The sequence below is a fragment of the Pleurodeles waltl genome, chromosome 5 (genome assembly GCF_031143425.1).
Source record: "Pleurodeles waltl isolate 20211129_DDA chromosome 5, aPleWal1.hap1.20221129, whole genome shotgun sequence".
NCBI lineage: Eukaryota > Metazoa > Chordata > Amphibia > Caudata > Salamandridae > Pleurodeles > Pleurodeles waltl.
The window spans coordinates 425,073,271-425,093,278 of record NC_090444.1 but is presented as its reverse complement, the minus strand read 5'-3'; the positions used below and the strand labels follow the sequence as shown (position 1 = coordinate 425,093,278).

Sequence of the window (20,008 nt, the reverse complement as noted above, 5' to 3'; positions counted from 1 at the left end):
TCAGTGGGGTGAATTCCAGTAACTTACAAAAGAAATGGTGTAAAAAAAAAAAACATGAAGGAGGTGAAATTGGGTTCACTATTTGACACTTATCCTAAAGTTTTAAGCCCCTACGCTACCTGGCTGTTTAAGTTCTCCTTGGGAAATGCAGATTTCCCATCATGCTGGAAATCTGCTCTTGTATTGCCTCTAATAAAGAAGCCCGGAGTGGTTGCTGCTGATCTATCCAACTATCACTCTATCTCTCTTTTGCCCTATATGGTGAAAGTGTTCATAAGGCTAGATAACGCCCAGCTAACATTCTGGACATGTCCCAAACAGGCTTCAGAGCCAACAACTGAGTGGAGTCTACTTTGCTGGCTGTAGTGGACAGAATTAGACCAGAGGCAGGTCAGGGCAAGGCTGTTGCCCTTATCTTATTAAATCTGTCTACTGCCTTTGATACTGTCTCACACGTCCAGCTATTTTGCAGGCTTCATGAAGCAGGCTTATATCCCAGCACCCTACAGTGGCTTGGAGCGTTCTTGTCCAGAAGATCTCTCATTCTGTTTATTTGGCTCCATTTAAATCAACCCCTTTACAGGCTCCCTGTGGAGTACCGCAGGGATCATCACTAAGCCTGTCTTTGTTCAATGTCTATGCTCAACCGCCCCTCCTCCTCCCGGCAAATATTGTCAAGTCTTGAGGCGTATTAGACGACTTTCTTTCAATGCAAGACCAGGTAACTTTGGTGTGCCGGAGGTGTTTTGGCCGATTATGCATGTTGAGAAAGTTACTCGGATGGATCCCCTTAGCCTGGCGTAAGACAGTTACCCAGGCTCTTATTCTAAGCAGATTGGACTATGGCAATGCCTTCTATCTGGGGATGGTCAATTATCTATTTAGTTATCTACAGTTCATGCAGAATGAAGCAGCTAGACTGATCTGTAATAGCCCCAAAATAAGTCAGTATCAGCCTGCCTCAGTTGGCTGCACGGCCAGGGCAGAAAAGAGCCAGGTTTAAACTACTCTGTTATGTGCATAAGTCACTCCACGAGTCTGGCCCAGCTATATTGTGTAGCAAAGTAGCTTTCTACAAACCCAGTTAGAGCACTGCATTCTTCCCATTAAGCTTTAAATTGCAGCACAATTGTCTATTAGAGGTCGGCTTGTGTTCCATAAGCACCTGAAAACCTGGCTGTTTCCACTTTAGGGACATCTAATCAGAGAGTTTCTTTGCATTGTTCTAGCGCCAACCTGTCCCTTTGGCGATGATGCATGCACCTTATAAATAAATATTGTAACCTCTTTTGAACCATTGCACAGTGTTCCATTGTGCTTACTCTCCCTTAAAACTGTCTTCCTGTTTGCATCTGCGTGTTGGGTGAGTGAACTGTGTGCCCTTTCGGACCAACCTTCCTATACCATCATTTTTCTGGACAAACTGGTGTGGAGGACTGAACACTCCTGACTTTCTTTGCCCTGCATCATCCCTCGAAAAAGCAGGAGAGACTATTGTTTGGAACCTAGGCGTGCACTCACTTTTTACATCAATCATATCTAGGAACTTTGATTGAATGATCAGCTCTTTGTAGGTTTTATGGGGCGAAGAAGGGTTAAGGTGGTGTAGAAACGGGCCAACCCTGGATCAATAGTCATACAGTCCTCTGTGTTAGGATCTGCTATTTGTTGGCTAAATAACATCCACCAGAACCCCATTGGCCCACACCACCAGGGCGAAGGCTGCTACTGCGTTGCCACGAGGAGGGCCTGCCCTGGATATTTGTCAGGTAGCTAAGTGAGCATCAGTGCACACGTTAATAAAGCATTACTGCCTTGTTTCTCAGTTCTGTCACGGTGGGCATTTGCCTGCTCCATCCTGCAGGAATTTTTTGTTTGACCAGTTCCACAGACCCACCACCTTGGGGAGGTTCTGCTTAATCTATTCTGAAGGTGAAAAATCCGCAAGTAAAAATATCCATCAGAAGAACACATTTCTTACCTTTGGTGATAGTCCATCTTACTGCAAATTCCTTTCTGTAATATGGGCTGTCCTGTCTAAAAAAGATCACAATTGAGGGATCTGCATTTTGGTTGGTTCAACCTCCTGATGGGCTCCATGTCTGAGGATGTGGAAGAGTTCATGAAAGAAACTGACGTCAACATGCATGTGGTGGTGCTAAAATGCAGCTCAGTTTGTCACTTCCAGAGCTGAGTGGCGTTGAAGCATATTTCATAAATGTTAAATTCCTGTGTGCAAAACAATCTACATAGACTTACTGGCAAAATGACTAAAGAAGTTTGCCTTGGACTAAGAGTAAGAAATAGTTACTGAGATTTATGATCCAGAGTCTGAAGCTTCTCTCTGTCATGGTGGTTTCTCTCTATGGCCAACTGCTGTCAAATGTGCACCTTTATTATAATAAGTCAGAACGTTCTGAAACAGAGAGAATGCATAGCATGTGTTGCTGTAGATGCACATGTGCTGCATATCCCTGCCATCTAGTGCTGTTTACTGGCTTTTGCAGGTTGTTTTTCTTCATGGACATTTTTGAGTCACAAGATAAATCTTGACTTCTCCCTCATCCCACAATGCACTGGGATAAACACTCCACCTCAGATTCTTTTTTTTTCCGCCACCGGGTTTCCGTCACTGTGTTCTCTCTGACCTTCAGTACCAGTCATCCAGAATTCATCCTTAGCAACAGAACCCTTTACTGGATCAGCGACTATGTAGGACTCTACTTCGAGTTGGGTTGATGCAACATTCTCAATCTGGTTGTATTAAGAATGACTGCTAGGGTAGAGTGTTATGGAGAAAACGCCCTTCCACTTCCAGCCTAAATGCAATCTGAATTTTCTCTGACCCGACTAACATTGGGATTGTAGCTTGTGCTTGTCTCCGGAGCACGAAGTGACGACCAGCTCAGTGTGTTTGGCATTCAAGCGCAAGAATGCAATCTAGTATCAACACAAATGGGACTGAGCACACCTCAAGATGCAGCATTGAGACTTGCCTGAGACCGAACCCAGTGTGCCTGGGCCTTCAAGTATCCAGGCAGCGCATGAAAAACAAAGCACGGAGGTTTTGTCCTCTGAAGATTCGGAGGTGGTTGAGGAGAAACCCCTTATCCCAGAGCACAGACCTTAGGACTAAAACTACCTCTAGAGTCTCCATTCTTCCACACTTACTCAATCTCCAGAATCAACTTAAAAAGCCAACTCAAGCACAGCTCCAGATGGAAGCCATCTTCAAGTCCTGATTCAGATCATAAGAGGCACTGACCTTTGAGTCCAGCTCCAGATCCACCCCTCACATCTAGGAAAGCCGCTGAGAAAGGGCACTGTCTCAGAATCCATCCAAAGCTGCTGGACTGCTAGCCTTTGAGAAGCCATCCTCTGAGCTGAAATAAGCTTTCAAGCCAACTTGGAGACCCCTCCCCTGTGTCCAGCACTAGTACAGGCCTTGATGCCAGAATCGGACTCTTGCAAAGCCTCTTTTACCTGTGAAACCCCTGTAGTGAGTAATGTCAGGTAATGAAAGATTTATAGTCGCCCATCTCCATGGGCAATTTTAGTTTGACCGCCCACCCAGGAACAGCCGCAAACACCTCACATACCCAAGTAGATGGGTTTAGGAGGGTTAGGGACAAGGCCACCAGTCTACCACTGGAACACCTTTACCCCTTGCTCTCACACACCACCAGCACCTCCTCGGCCTCGCACACCCCCACCTCCTCAAGTCCCAACAGTTATCTTCTCACTCTCACTCCATTATCTCTTACCGGAGAAGCCATTACGATCCTCACAATACATACCACAATCCTGTCACGCCCAGAGATGAGGATGATCATTGAAAGGATGTTGATCCTAAAGATGATACCAACTTCAAGCTTATCCTGTAAAGACTTCTCTGCAAGATGACACTACTGCCTACGATGTGGTTCCACAGAAAGCGGCACAGCACCACAAAGTTAATCATATCATGGTGCAGGAGTTTTGGGGTGAAAAACTCTCTAAGATCGAGAGATTTGGCCAGTACCTAACCATGCTGAAAAGCTTGATCTAATATAGACTAGATGAACACCTTCAAGAACTTGGGCAAGGTTAGAGTTTGCACCCTGTGGGTCAAAAAGAGATTCAAAGCAGCCTCAGATAACTCCGTTAGAAGGAGAGCCTTATCTTAGGCAACAGGAGATGCACCTCAAGATAAGGAGACCAAGAAAATTCATGTGGCTAGGAAGCTTTTGTCTGTGAGGGCAGCCAGTCAGTGGAGGGTTGCCAATTTAGATTAGTGTTCAGATATGATCACTATCACCAGGTGGAGATGGCCTCCCTGAAGCCTACTGCAAGAGGGGTAAGAACTAGTTGCAGAAGGGCAGGTCATCTCAAAATTAAGCATTTGCTGTGCCCTGGACTCTGCTGACACACCCTCTTTCTTTATTTAATTTTTTACATTGTTGGTTACCCTGCCTGATTCACTGCAGTGTTCACTGCCAGTAATCTTACATGCAATGGCCAGTAATTAAATCTTGTCTGAAGAAGGCACTATCGTAACGCTGATAATTTGTGTTAATAGCTGAGGGTGATTTTTATTGAACACGTTATAAAAATAACAAAAAGTTGGAGATCCCTCCTTAGGGCAAATAAACTCTGTCGCCTTTGTAAAACCTCTTACAGACAATCTTATTTCTAAGACTGGTATAACCAAATGTATGAGAATGTTCTGTGCTCATGCTATATGTACTTTACATGTAATGCCTTGAGTGCTTCCACTGGAAAGAATGGCAGCCACTGTGGCCTTCTTAGCAATTTTCCCACAGCAGAAATATGTAAAGCTCCTACCTGGTCAACATCAGACTTGTTTACCAAACACTACTGTGTGGACATTAGAGCCACACAGCAGTGTTTAGTTGGCCAAACAGTTTTGAAGACTTCAAACGTTTGCATCATCCTCTTGCGACCCACTGGCTGAGGGACCTACTGCTTTACATTCTATGCAGGACATGTGTTTGTATAGTAACACTTGCCTCAAACAGAAAATGCAACTTACCCTGTAACGATCTGTTCCTAGCTTTGTAGTCCTGTAGATTCACATACAACCTCCCTCCTCCCCAGAGGCAAGCTAGGATCGAAAATGTTTTCCACTTCTGTACCTTAACAATGCACAGCATATACATTTGTAGTTCACTACCCTCAACTAACATTACTGTTTTGCTGGGGGGGGAAAGATCTGACTTGGAGTTTGTCCTGCTGCATTGTGGGCTAAGGGAGGAGTCACAAAGTATCTTGTGATTTGAAACCACTTCGAAGTAACAGAATGGATGTTATGCAGCAGCCTCAAGCTTAATGGTAGTAAAACAGAGGTGCTGGTTGTTGGCAACAATTCATACCCTGGCCTGAATGTCTTGGAGAGCGGCCGGTCTCGTCCTCAACAGTAAAAAGCCTTGGGTTTTGGCTGGATAGGAAACTCACTACGGAAACCCATGCCAAAAAACTGTGATAGGTGTGAGAGCTGAACAGAATAGGTATTAGGATGTGTTGACACCAATATATACTGTTGTGAAGAAAGAGTGACGTGAAGATACACCAATATTTAGGTATGCCAGTGTCAAGATAGGCTGATGACAAAATATGCCGATGTTAAGATATGCATTTGTAAAGATGTGTCAACTTCAGCTTACAATAACATCAGAATATGCAGATGTTAAAGTCTGAAAAACTTGTAGTGCTGACTCCAGAATGCACTAAACACAGCTGGACATCTTTGCGTGCCTGTTTGTGTATGAGTGTGTTTACTTACATCGTTGATATGTGTATTAAAATGTATATCATGTAGCAAATATAGTGTATGCATGTTATCTATTTTTAATACCCATTAAATATATAGACCAGGGAAAATATTTTTATATAATTGTCCAGGTGAAGAAAACGCACAGCTTTTGAAACATTAACATTTCACAGAGTTTTATGCTTGCCAATTTCACACACCTTATAGAGAGGAAATAGTACTATTATCTGGTGGAAGGATTTACTGGCCAGAAAGACTTATGTACCATGGACACACACGTTTCGTTTTAAATAAATACTCAGACTGTGCAACAACCAGGCAGGTTAGTGGGATTGCTGAGTAGAGGGAGAGTAATCCTACTAAATTAGCCCTTTGGATTAATTGAAACTTTAACTCCTGTAATAAATATTAGCATCAAAAGAGAAAATATTGTGCAGCTGGTTTATTTCTGCTAAATTCTGCATTTCTTATTACTTTGACGTGTAAGGCAGAGTCACACTTTGAGCTATGTTTGAAATTTAAAGCAAAATGAGCGCAGAGGCACCAAGTGGAAAGACAACTACTATGAAGGGTTACAGAATTGAGACTCATGTCCAAGTCCTATTTCCCATAGAGCCTAGATCCATGCAATACGAATTGTAGGAACCTGACCATAATTGCACATCAGCACTCAAATTCACAAGTGAGCAGACAGCCAAGAATTGTCTTTAAATATACTTTCCAGCCATAAAGGCTGTTTAAAAACCATGTCAACAAAGAAGTTGAATGCACTTGTTACCCAAGTTTATCTACATTTAGGAACATTTTGAGACAATGTCAATCAGCATTTAATCATGCCGTTCTCTGAGTTAGGTACGGAAATGTTCTGCAGCATGTTGGCTGATGGTTTCCATTGACAACCTTGGAGCAAAGATATTAATGCTGCAGTATCTCCCTCGTCTACAAAGCATGGCCACTCTCAGCAGCATCCGCATCCGCTTAGGTGGCCCAGAAAGAAAAGAAACAAGAAAACAACATACACTAAATGATACGTTACCCACTCTCCTATACGAACAATGTAGAATTGCAAACAGCTCACATTGCTTCCCAGTGATTTGGCAGCAGAGCTTCAACCCAGAGGGTGCCTGAAAGCACCGAAGTGGGTTTCAAGGAGCACATAAGCAGTTAATGGGTGTTCAGAACATCCTGGCGGCGATGGGGTCCGCCACAGAGTGCACACCTCTCCTTCACGCAGCCCGCATGCAGTCTTGGGGGTACTGAAAAAAGCTATACGCTGTGTTCATGACCAGGGGCAGCGTAGAGTTTGGTTTGAGGAAGCGTTGTGACTAGTTGCAGACAAAGGTGATGGGAGCCTTGGTGTGGGGGATACATGCATTCATGGTGGGTAGCTCTGCACATTAGTAACTACTTCTGCTTGTGTGGGTGATGGGGGGGGGGGGGGAGGGGGAGCAGGCAAGACTTGAAAAAGCAACATGAAACTATAATCGCACAGTCCGTGAAGTAGGCAGTGTGCTGCTATCACAAAAGCATGTGGTCTCCAATAATATGAACTCACGTACCTGAATCCGGTCCCGCGTTGGCTGCTTTGCCCTTCCCGGAGCTGGAAATAGAAAGAGGGCAGTGTAAGAAAAGGAAGAAACAAACAAAAAATGAATATAAAACCAGAAGCGTGGCGTCCGTTAAACAGACACTGTGCAGCTAAAACAAAAGCTGTGTGGGGTCCACAAGCGTATAGTGAACCCAAGTTTGTTTACACGCCCCAAAACCACACATGGTACTTCCTGTAAAAATAAAACTAATGCATATGAAACCTGAAGTGCTCCACACAGACACCATGCTGTTAAAATAAAAGCTGTATGCGCTCAAAAAACTTATAATTAAACAAACTTTGTATACACACACTAGAACTGTAAATGCCGTCGGATGGGCGCATTTTCCTCAAAAAGCACCAAAAGACACCATTCCAAAAACATAAGCGATAAATAAAGCAAGCCCATTTCTGCAATCCTTTAAATGCATGCCTTGGTAAAGAGGGCTGGGGGCATGAGGGAGGGTAGAAGAAATAGAACCTGCCTCGCAGCAGATAGGCACTATTCAAGAGGAATTCATTGTACCTAGCTGGTGCTCCTCAGCTAAGAATGGAGGTGATGTATTGGCTGCGCCAACCAGGTAGGAGGCAGCAAATAAGAGCAACACTGGGGGTCAACTTATGGTAAGCAGCAGGCGGGATCAAAGTCCTTATACTTAATACAGCAGGTCTTACAGACAGTGCATGTGCGCTGCCTAAGCTTGATCTAAAAACCTCTCTGTGCTAATTTTAGCATGATTACCAAGCTCTTGCAGGTGTGCTTGTCTCAGCGCCGGGAGGCCTCTTGGGGTAGCTGTGTGCTAGATACAACATTGTGAATAGAATAGCTCATATAGTGTGAATCATGTTGTCAAAGGCATTTTTGTACGACTTGTTAATGACGTTGGGTGGGCAACCTTTGTGTAACTTCAAATTGTGTTATCCTGGATAGGAGCTTGTACAGAATCTGGAAACTGACTATCTCAATCTTCCATGATTTCAAAATGACATTTTAGAAACACGTTTAGTTGTCAGCACATCGAAAGGTACAGCAAAATATCTGACCAGAATTTTGGAATTGGGCTAGGTGGCCACACAATCAGCACCAGGCTTGAAGTGTGTTAGCAGATCTTGCTATCAGCTGACGGAACCCCAGAACTTTGAAGATTAAAAAGAAAATTGCTGACAATTAGATTCATCTGCCTAATATTTAAATTAGCAAGCACAATAATATTTGTTCTTGATTGGTGCTAGAGGAAGCAGTATTGAATGTTTCTCTGTTTCCTATCCAAATAACCTACACAAACTAATAAATCAATACTGTTTTAAAAATCCATCAGAATCAGAACATCTGAATGCAGATGACAGTTTACATTCATTAAGAATGTGTGAAACTAAGGAAACCTATTACCACGTACACGTGATCCTGAAATCCTAACTAACCACAACAGTACTTCGATTTCCATAGACATCCATCGCCGCTCAAATAGAGTGACATGACTTTTGCCCCCCAGGTTAAATCCTCCTTTCCCACCCTAGCCATAAAGTGTTATGACAGATGTCAACATTTGTGGAAATGGTATTTGTTATTCGATAAGTGTCTTGCTCAGACTGCACAACTTTTCACTAACTCATGAAATGCATCCTACTTCCGTGAAGAGTAAGTAAACCACCACATTGGATTAACAGGGGAGGTGCTGAATGTATAGACCGTTTAATGTCACAAGAGGATAATGTGTAAAATGATGCATTTGACAAAGATAAGTAAATGAAAATATTACAAATTATGGCAACCTAAAACTATTTACGGAGAACCATTAAGTGTGATGCATGACAAATTCACTATTTTCCTAGTGATGTAAGGTATGCATTCAAGAGCACATTCTGGTGACAAGGATACTTTTGTTCTAACCATCAACTGTTCTTTGTTTTATTGCAGATTATTGGACGGTAATGAGTATCTTTTCCAAGCCAAAGACGAAGTAAGTTTTCCAAATACGTCATTACTGTTCATTTCCTACACTATGTTACTAGCCTATCACATAGAGTAAACCACTTTAGATCTACCTATCATCTGATCTTGAGGACTGGTGCTTGGTAACTTGATTCATGCAATATATCGCCAGATGTGGCAACATCCAGCATGACAACACAATTGAGGAGGAAGGTGGCATTGTTACATGCTCCATCTGGGTTTTACTTTAACTATTGTTACCACATCGTGGACCCACTCTGCATCTGGGGTAGTTTCAGAGGTTTTTGTAGGGTACAGATTAGCCAATTAAAATACTGTTTTACAGTTCTCAAATTTTTATTGATCTCGGAGAAAAACAGAAGCTTAGAATAGAAATCTAAAAGTGAAATTGCACATATCTCACCTGCGTTTGGTTCTTTTTTTAGAGCCTGCACAATTTTCCTGATCTCCAATGGGGTGGGACACTGCTTATGTCATTAAAACTCTGATCTTCCAAATTATCTTGGGAGATATCATATGCACACTAGCTATGATTGTGGATAATGCAGAACTTGTTTTCTTGCGTTAGAATACTATCATGCTTGCAGTGGGAGTGCATAAAACCTGAAGTAATCCTGCTGTAGGGGCAGATTCATATATGTCCTGCCAACCAGGGGCAGTTAATGGAGTCTATTTATTTTGACTGGATTCAACTCCTGGATTGCACTTTGTTGTAAGTATTATGGCAGTAGCTTATGCTGCTGTAGATGCACACGCTCAACATGCCATGCTCCTGCTCTCTAGTGTTGGGCTCAAATGTTTGCAGGTTACTTTCTTCTACGTTGGAAGTGTTGCGGGTCAAGAGGTGTAGTGCAACTCTTCCTTTATTTGGTAATGCTTATGAGAACCATTTTTTTTCCTACCATCAGGTTAGCACCTGTATCGCCAGGGCTCTGATTTCAAAGTTGAGAGGGAATAGGCCCCTGGGACATTCTGCCACACCAGCCATCACACAACCTATAGGCAACCCTCTCCTCCTACCCGACACCATAAGAAGTCCAAGAGGCCTCACTCGTGTTCATGCACTCCAACCCATAGATGAAGACCTTGGCACAGTCAGTATCGTCAATAGTGAGAAACATATCAAACCTTTCAAAAGGACCCAAGTTGAAGCAAAGCACCACCCCTTAGGGGATTTAGCATTGAGCACTCTAATTTAGGGGCACCACCCTTCAGGCCTCCACCGCTTTTGGGCTTGGGTTGGCACTGGACAAAGGCTTCACAGCTTTCAGTGCTCCCACCCAGGGGCATTGACTTCGCACTCATTGAGCTCTGGTGTTCTTCACAGGCTTCCAGCCCCTTTGAAGCTGAAGGCCCAGTTGATGCCAGCAATGAAGCAAGCCTTCAAGCCGCCATTGGCACTGATAATGCCATCTGCGTCTACACTTCCTTTGGGCCCCATCAGCAAAGAGTCCTTCAGTGGCAGGCTCTGATGACTCTGAGCAACCCATTCTTCAGTGGCTATAGGAGGAGTTGGACACAAGGTTATGAATCCAAAGTCCAACAACATCTGCTCCACCTGATCTTCGATGGTAAACATCTCTTAGGTCCACTAGTTGATTAGTTGTTAGGACAAATTAAGAAAGATATGAATAATGCCAGTGCAATGGACACCCTCCAGATGTCATCATTTTGAGGCTCCTTTTGGAGCCACCAGTATGGGGTAGATTCTAAAGCCACCTCGCCTGACTCTTCCCCCGTCTACTAGAGGCAACTACTTTCATACCACCAGTAGTCACCAAGTGGGGTACACCAGGGTTGCCTACAGGGGCATTGGCAAAGGGGCCTCCATCTCAAAACAGTGACTCCCTTCTTTGCCCCGATCACAGAACACCTGTTGGGGCAGACTACAGGATTTCCTCCCTCGCCGGCTGGAAATTACATCAGGCATATGGGTTTTAGCAGTGGTTTGCTACTGCCAAGAACTTCTCACACACCTTCCGGCATCCCACCCCTCTGCCACCCGCATCCCACCCCTCTGCCACACCCTCAGCAACAAACATTTCAACCATCTGATGGAAGTGGTCAAAGCTCTCCTTCAAAAAGGGAACAAAGAACCTGTGCCCCCTACAAGTGGGGCAAGGAGGTGGACTCTTTGTTTCCTCTTCCCCAAGAAGGGTGGATCCCTTAGGCCCATTCTGGAAATCAGGGCCCTCAACCAGTGCATCTTCTCCTATCATTTCTACGTGGTAACACCACAGGATGTTATCCCTCTTCTTCAACAAGGTGACTGCATGACAGTGGTAGACCTCAAGGACACCTACATTCACAACCCCATTCATCGATCCTCCTACTCTTCATGATAAGTGGCCAACATAAAAAGTTCAAAGTGCTTCCATTCGGCATCACCGCTGCCCCAAAGGTCGTTGCCAAGCAGTGGTTGCTGTCCACTTAATGAGGGAAGGTATCCATGTCGTCACCTACCTCTGCGATTGGCTGATCAAAGACTACTGCAAGTAACCAACAGTACCTAGTACATACCAAAGATACCCTCTCGCCCCAGGTTCACTGCAGATTCCACAAAGTCTCACTTACAACCTTTTCTAATCCAGGCCCTTTTAAGGGGCAATATTGAACTCCATCACAGACGAAGCCTACCCTAGCCCTGCAGAGGGTCCTGACAGTCCAGCAGCGTTTACCTCTTTTTCAGCCAATTCATCATATTACTTTTAGAAACTTTATGTGCTTCTTAGGCATGATAGCCTAATGCATTGCCTTAGTGCCCCAAACCAGGCTACACATGCGCCTGTTGCAGCAGTGACTTTTAGCCCAATGGTCACAGGCGGAGGTTCACATGGAAGATGTAGTGTTGGTACAAGGCCAATACACATCGCTCCCTGTAGTGGCGGAGCAACAACTGTTGAAGGACTGGTCTTTCCTGAACCCCATTGCACAAGCTACCATTGCCATGGACACCTCTCAAGTTGGTTGGGGGGAACATCTTAACCATACTACTGTGCAGGAAGTGTGGATTGCTCATCAACAGGGCACCACTTTAACTATCTTGAGCTCTTCACCATACATCTAACCCTCAATGCTTTCCTTCCACTCATTCAGGGCAAAGTAATCCTCATCAGAACGGACAACATGACTGCCACGTACTGCCTATAGAAAGAGGGCAACACCCCTCTCCTTGTTGGCAAGGAACACCTGCTATTGGACACTCCACCACCACATCCTGCTGATTGTGGAGTTACTTCTCGGGGTGGGGAAAGACCTCGCAGAACTCAGTAGGACGAATCATCAAGTCCACGAGTGGGGACTCTACCCACAACTCCTCAATCAGTACCTTTGGGGCTGGGGGACTCCACGAGTACACCAGTTTGCCGCCCCTGAAAACTCAAAATGCCCAAGCTCACTCCCCAGATACCCACACCCACAGTTCTTGGGCAATGCACTATGGAGGATCTGGACAAGTATATTTGCTTATACTTTTCCACCTTTCCCACTCGTTCCATTTGTGGTGCAGAAGACAAGGCAGACATCTCAGATTCTCCTGCTTGTACACCCGCCTGGGCCAGGCAGCCTTGGCACTCAGCACTACTATAGATATCATTCAGCCCCTCAAGAAGCTTCCCAGCAGGCTGGACATTTTCACCAGGAACCAAAACAGATATAGACACCCAGACTCCAAACAGCTCAATGTAATACCTGAGGTCTTAGAGTTGGGCCACCTGCATCTCCCACAGTAATGCTAAGGGAGTTCTGGAGACCTACCACACAAGCCTGCTAGTCAGCAGTGTGGAAGAGATTTGTTCATTACTGTATCCACAAAAGCCTGCACTCCCTAACAGATGATACCCCTGTAGTCGGTGTTTCATCTGTCTGGGGTATCATGTGTTAACTGCTCCATTTCCAATAGTCATGCCTAGCATACACTGCCATATGCCCCCATTTAGGAGCCATGGCAACCTATTTGCAAAACAGGAAACATTCCTCATTTCCCTGAATACGGTTGGTTAGCATCTCATAGAAGGCCAAAAGGAGGGCCAATACCTGTCTGGAAAGTGGCCTTCCTTGTGGCCATAACATCTCTTAGTCATATTAGTGAAATGCAAGCCCTCATCCTACAGGACCCTTTCATTCAGGTATACAAAGATTGGGTGGTTAGAGCTAACCCGAAGTTCCTAACAAAGGTAGTGTCACAGAACTGACCATGAGTGCAATCAGAGTTTCTCCGGTTCAACCTGGGTGCAAGCCAATTAACCACAGGCAAGGTGTCTGAAGTGTTTCATAAGTTTATTGCATTGTACAGTGTGGTGCGACGCACTCAGCAGACGTCCGAGAGCGTGCCACCCTCTGTACTTCATCAAACTCATATTTATACACTTTTTGCAGGTTACATATGTTTTGCAGGAATGTTCAAAAAGACAGTTCAGATCATAAACCACATGTATCGTAGGAACGAGAGTAACAGAAAGATAGGTTCTGGTATTTTCCTGTGATCCCTAAGGGATCCTAGAGCCTGCTATTCATCCTTTCTGACTTAAACCACATTCCAAGAAGTCCTTCATGTGCTGAGGAGTCCTTTGGTCTCCCAGGGCCAGAGGCAGGCAGAGAAAGCAGAAGCACATACAAATGTAGTCAAAGGTTCAGTAGGCCACAGTACCAACAGGAGTTGAACAGTTTCACTGCAGCAGGGGTCCAACAGTTCATTACACAGGAATTTGATAGTTAATTTAATTTTCCCTGTCAGTATTCTCCCATTTCCATTGCAACCAGACTGTAGAACTTCCTATCCTTTTCCCCATGATTAGACTCTGTAGCAGAAAAAACACACATTAGATAACAAACGCCCTCTTAAGTATTACATTAACAAGGCAAGCCACCTATTTGTAGGCTTGGCTATACCTCACAAGGGACAACCCATATCCAAAGCTGGCATTTCCAGATACATGGTCAAGTGCATCTAAACGTGCTGTCACAAGGCTAAAAGAGGCCTCCCTGCCGCAACCAAGGCTCATTGTACATGTAAGATGGCTGCAACCATAGCCTTCCAGGGAAATATACTCCTAGCTGTCATATGCAAGGCAGCTACTTGCCAAACCCCTCACACATTCACTGAGCATTATTGTATGGTTGCTGTAGCCAGACAGCAGGCAATGGTTGGCCAAACGGTCATAAGGACCTCATTTCAGTCATCTGCGTCATCCACACACTAACCACTGGCTATAGAAGGTTATTGCATTATAGTCTGTACAGAGCAATACATGCTACATCTACTGCAACACATGTTGCAAACGGAAATTGTTACTTACCTTATAAGAATCTGATTGTAGAGTGTAGTACTGTAAATTAACAGGACACCACCTCTCTTCCTTTAATTACTAGCTTCCTTCAGCAATACATGTGCACCATACTGCATTCACTCGCCACTCCATATGAGTCTGTGGGAAAAACAATCTAACATGGATTCGATGACCATGTGCATTGCCAACTAAATGAGGAGTCAAACTTCTTTGAAGAAAAACAACCTGCAGACGCCCAACCTCAACATTAGGTGGCATGAGTATGCAGAGCATGTGGAACTACAGCACTACAAGCTATGAACAGATGCTTATAGGAATAAGTTAAGTTTTCCTTGCTGGTTGTGCTTGGCCGACACCCTCATGGTCAGTAGTCTTGTTGCTTGGGGGGATGGTACAGGGAGGGGTTTTTAGCAGGCCTGACGCATGGGGGGGGCCTGCTGAAGCCTCACCAAGGGCCAACCCAGCTGCACCTGCCCTGCATCAGTGAACCAGAAATGCTTTGCTGACCGATAGGAGAAGCTGATAAAAGGGGGTCTCCGTTATACTGCATGGGACCTGTGCACTGTCTCTATGGATGACTTTTCAACTAAGAAGGAACGAGATACGCCGACTAATGCCATTTAAGAACTAAGCAATAAATCATGTTCAGTTGAATATTAAAGGGAAGAAAGAGCTCAGCATGCAGAGAACAAAGGCGTCACAGAGCCCGAGGGGATTTCTACCCCCTCGGGGTCCGTAAGGCCTTTGTTTTATGTATTAGAACATTCTGCCCTCTAGTGGCAGAATGGCCTAAGAGCAATATAGCCCTTCGTAGATGAGCTATACCGGCAATAAAGTCTTGCTCCCTTGTTAAAGGCCCACGCCTTTGGCTCTGGCCTGTAATGCTGGTGCGAGCCTTTAATGGTCAGTATAGCCCGCTACAGCAACATATAAAGGTATAATAAAATTAAAATCTGACATCACCTTGGGGTCAAAGAAAATGATAGGATTATAGAATACAGACTTGCGATTAAAGAAATCTTATGCCGGTTCACACTGTTAACATCTGAAATTTTACGCCCATGATAAAAAGTACTAGAACATTGGAATGTTGGGCGCTCCATTGAAAACAACAGAGTGCTCCGGGATTCTAATGATTGGTAACAGCCTGGAGCTCCAACATTCCAGTATTTTTGTTCACAACTATTGCCGTGAACAAAGGCCTCCGAGAGTCCCATCGGGCTGCATGAGACCTTTATTTATTAGAACATTCTGCCCTCTAATGGCAGAATGTTCTAATAGCCTTATAGCCCTCCATAGTTGGGCTATAACAGCATTAAAGTCCTGCTCCCTTGTTAAAGGCCCTGCCCTTCGGGTCACACCTTTAGTGCTGGATTGATGCTTTAATGGAGGATATAGCTCGCTACAGCTGGCTATAAGGCCATAGTAAACTATCTTGCTCTGATACTGATATCATCTTTGCTGGGCTTTATGGAGAATTGCTTTCTGCTCTCTTACCATACGGCAGGGAAAATCATTAATCTATCGCTAAAACCCGAGTGTGTGCCGATCGAGTTGAAAGGGCACGGAGTCCACCCTTATTTGAAAAAGCGACCCTGGATCATGAATCTGTGGAAAGTTATAGGCCAATATCCCAACTTCCATTTATGGCCAAGTTTGAAACGGACTGTTTTTAAAGAGATATCGAGCTTTGTGACTTCTCAGAATCTGCATTATATACAGGCTGGGATTCGGCAGGATGCAGCCCTGAGGTGGCAGCCTTGGCAGTGTCAGATGACATGAGACGATATGATCAATGGCCCTGATCTTATTGACACACAATGGCAGTTAAAGGACCATCACATTGCACAGGCTCATCCTATCAGTAACTCAACTGCTGGTGCTCAACTCGTGGCACTCTGGCTAGTTTATAAAGCTCTTGACAAGATAAAATCCACCATCCATAAACTTTACACAGTACAAATCAGGCCGAAGTTGAAGATCAACAATTCTGCTCTACTTAGCAAACCCCAAATGTGGACGTGTTATGGAACAGCATGCTTGTAAATTTTAGAAAATAAATATTATTGACTTTTAGAAAGCTGACAGACATGGTTTTATCTTCATGTGTAGCATGTTTTAGCCACCTACAGATTGCTGTCATTTTACTTCCTGTTTAGATAGTATTTACAGGCTAGCACATCGAAACCCATTTAGTGCGCTCTAAATATATATATATATATTTGTATACATACATACACACACACACAAGTTACAAATATATTTAACTGTCCTTACCAGTTTTCCCAAAATCCCCACACACAGCACGTTGCAAAAGGGTGTAGTTCATTTTCTTTTTAATCAAATGTTGCCTCCACAATTTTCTTTGAACAGGAGGAAATGAATTCCTGGATTCAGGCGATCACGACTGCAATCACCTCTGACAAAACGGAAGTGTCCACAAGCACACAAAGCACCCCAGCCACGAGCCGGGCACAGACAATGCCAGCCAGCGTGACCCTGACCACCGAGTCCAGCCCTGGCAAGCGGGAGAAAGACAAGGAAAAAGACAAGGAGAAGAGGTTCAGCCTTTTCGGCAAAAAGAAGTGATCTACATCTGGAAACACACTGCACTTCTCTTACCTTTTTTCAGTAAAATTCCAGCATGCCAGCTCAGAACCAATACATTACTCTCTGTGCCTAATGTTCCTCAATGTGATTTAAGCCTTTTATTTATGGAGTGTTTTCCAAGAAAGAATTCTGCGGATAGAAAGGTGTGAGGTGCATTGGGCAGCTTCTGTGTGAGAGGGAGGAGGACCAGAATTTTTTTTTAAAAAAAGATGAAGTTTAATGTAGATTAGAACTTAATATTTAAACTTTTCCTCAATTTTGTGAGGCTGTCTTGGAAGCAACCCACACATAGCGTGCATTTGGTCTGCAAGGCAGCGATTTACTGTGCACATTAAAGACAAATGTATAAAGTTTCCGAATTGTTCACCGTCATCTACTTTACGGTTGTTATGCTGAACTTCGACTTGTAGACTTTGCCGCCACTGACTTAACCTTTTATTAAAATGGTAGTATTTATCTTTCCTGTAACACAGTGCACCGCCATGTTAATTTTACAGGCCACTCATCTGTATACTGGCGCCATTACTAACACACAGCCTGGAGCTTTGAATGCGCCACGCGTGACTGTTCCACACCGTGGTGCGCAAAGAAAGATTTGCTATGGATAACGATTTTAAATTTGTAATTTTAACTTTTTTTTTTTTGCTGAAAAACAATATATTGTACGTACGTTTCAGATAACTCTAGTACAAGCTATAATACATCTAGATGTATAATAAACTGTTTAAAATCATTGATGTTAAATGTAAAAGTGGGAACAAAGCATTTACTGGAAAAAAAAGTAATGTTAATCAAATGGTTACTTGCTTGTCAGCTACAGCACTGTGTGTTATAATTTTGCTACATTACCTTGCTTATTTGATACATAGTGTGCATTTCTGTCACTGTAACGATTGTAATGACGATTTTCATTTTACTGCACAATCAAAAATTACATTTATTAGGAATGAAATCCTTATAAAAACTGGGCCTGTGGTCAGAGTAGTACTGGCAGTGGCTGCAGTTGTATGAACTGTACCTCTAGACTTCTACCCTGTCTGTTAAATATATGCTATGTCATTAAATGCTTTTAAAACTAAATGTATTGGAAACCTTTCTTTGTGGTTTCAAATGGTAACATATTATAATGTGCAATAGGTCAAAATAAAGAACGAACTTTCTCTGTTGTACTTCTAATTGACCTTTAAAGAAATTCCACAAAATTGTTTAACAAGAATGTGTACCATGATGTGTTATGTTGGCTATTTGTCTTGCACGTTATGTCACAATGGGGTGGCTTCAACGCACCGAGGGGACACGGAGAAAATGGTCCATAAAAGAGAAAAGAGGGGCTCAAGATCATGAGAATAAGGATGCAGCATTGTCGATGAAGTGGTCTTACTCAAAACTCTGGGATCTCACTGGACTGTGAGAATGAGAATGATGCAGTGTGAGAACCTGGCCATAGGTCAAAGTATAGGGTGAAAGAAAATAAAGCAAGGGAGCAGGTGAAAATGATGGAGATCAAGACTGACAGGTTTAGAAATCATGTCATATTTTTAGCTAGCGGGGACGGACACAGGAGCCCCTGGGAGAAAGTCTGTTCGTCATCTTCCTCTCCACAATTTCTATAGAAAAAACCCTCTAGTCCGCTTACCCTAGTAGGGACATTTATGTGTACCCTAAACCTTAAGATACAGTGGACAACCGAGGGCCCATATTCCCTGGGTTCTCAGCTTAGTTAGTGAAATAAAGATTCGAGAAAGAGCCTGCCGCAATAGGGTGGTGACGTTTTAACCCTGCCCTCTACTAGCCTGGTGTTCCTCAGTTGGCCTTTTTGGGGGGGGGGGGGGCGGAAGAGGGTGTTCACCATCAAGCTCGCATACAAGGCTAATTTACTAGTTCCTGTGAAGCCTGATTTTTTTTATTTTTTTTATCCCCAACAAGATTAGAACCCCACAGGGGCAGAAGGTTGCACCCTACAAAGGGTGAAGAATCTAGTCCATTTGACAGTCTGTAGAGTCTCAGCTTTGTGACTGAGCGGCTGCTGGAATAATAGAGTGAAAGCGTAATTTTGAAATGCAGCCGATCACAAGGCAAAATACTTCATTGGCAATGCTTTTCCAAAGTTAGTAAATTAATCTGTACATTCTATTCTTCTATTCTTCTAAGTTGTCTTGCCCAGTAGTTTTGGTGAACTTGTGCTTTTCTGTGGGTCATACTTGTGATAAAGACTTTTAACTGCAGATTTCGCACCTTTTGAATACTTCCCCAGGCATCAGACTGGATCTTTAAACTTCTTGGCTGTACTTCTGCGCACCGCCAGGTAGTGCTGTGTGGCTCCACACTGATGCTGTTCTGCTCCAGAAATGATGTGTGAAGCCAATGTAGGTGCCACTCCCACATGTTGACTTCAGCTATCTTTCTGCCCCACTAGACGTGGATCTGAAGCAACTTCTCCTCTCTTTTGAAACCTGTTTACCTTAAAATTCTAAATCCAGTGTGCAAGGGAAATGTCACCTCCCAAGACAACAGGGTTAAAGCCTTGTAAAGATTTAGTAAGGACTGTAACAAGTAAATGTCTGTGATAGATCGCCATCAGGTTTGCCTGCGGTGCCTACATTGGCTCACTGCTCCAATTCCATCAGTGACTGCATATCGATGAATTTTAATGCCATTTGGGCCGCAAGATAAAGCTTTACATCACCAACCTTGGAAGACCCTGTATTGGGAATGAACCAAGTCCAAATGTTGGTCTCTATATTGTTTCCAGTCCAGAAGTCAGTTGTGAGGTCGTTAGTTGTCACATTCCAAATTCT

The 20,008-nt window shown here is 43.8% G+C and overlaps 1 protein-coding gene across 4 annotated transcripts in view; it reads left to right on the top strand.

The window, feature by feature from the left end:
• The window catches only part of SPTBN1 (spectrin beta, non-erythrocytic 1), a 502,311-nt gene extending 483,941 nt beyond the window's left edge, over positions 1–18,370 (top strand). For all 4 annotated transcript variants that reach the window (XM_069234188.1, XM_069234189.1, XM_069234190.1 and 1 more), the window contains 2 exons: positions 9,277–9,319; positions 16,974–18,370. In XM_069234188.1, coding sequence (XP_069090289.1) covers positions 9,277–9,319; positions 16,974–17,189 — 259 coding nt within the window. In that variant the 3' untranslated portion in view covers positions 17,190–18,370. The remainder of the gene's footprint in view (positions 1–9,276; positions 9,320–16,973) is intronic.
• Positions 18,371–20,008: the final 1,638 nt, after the last annotated feature.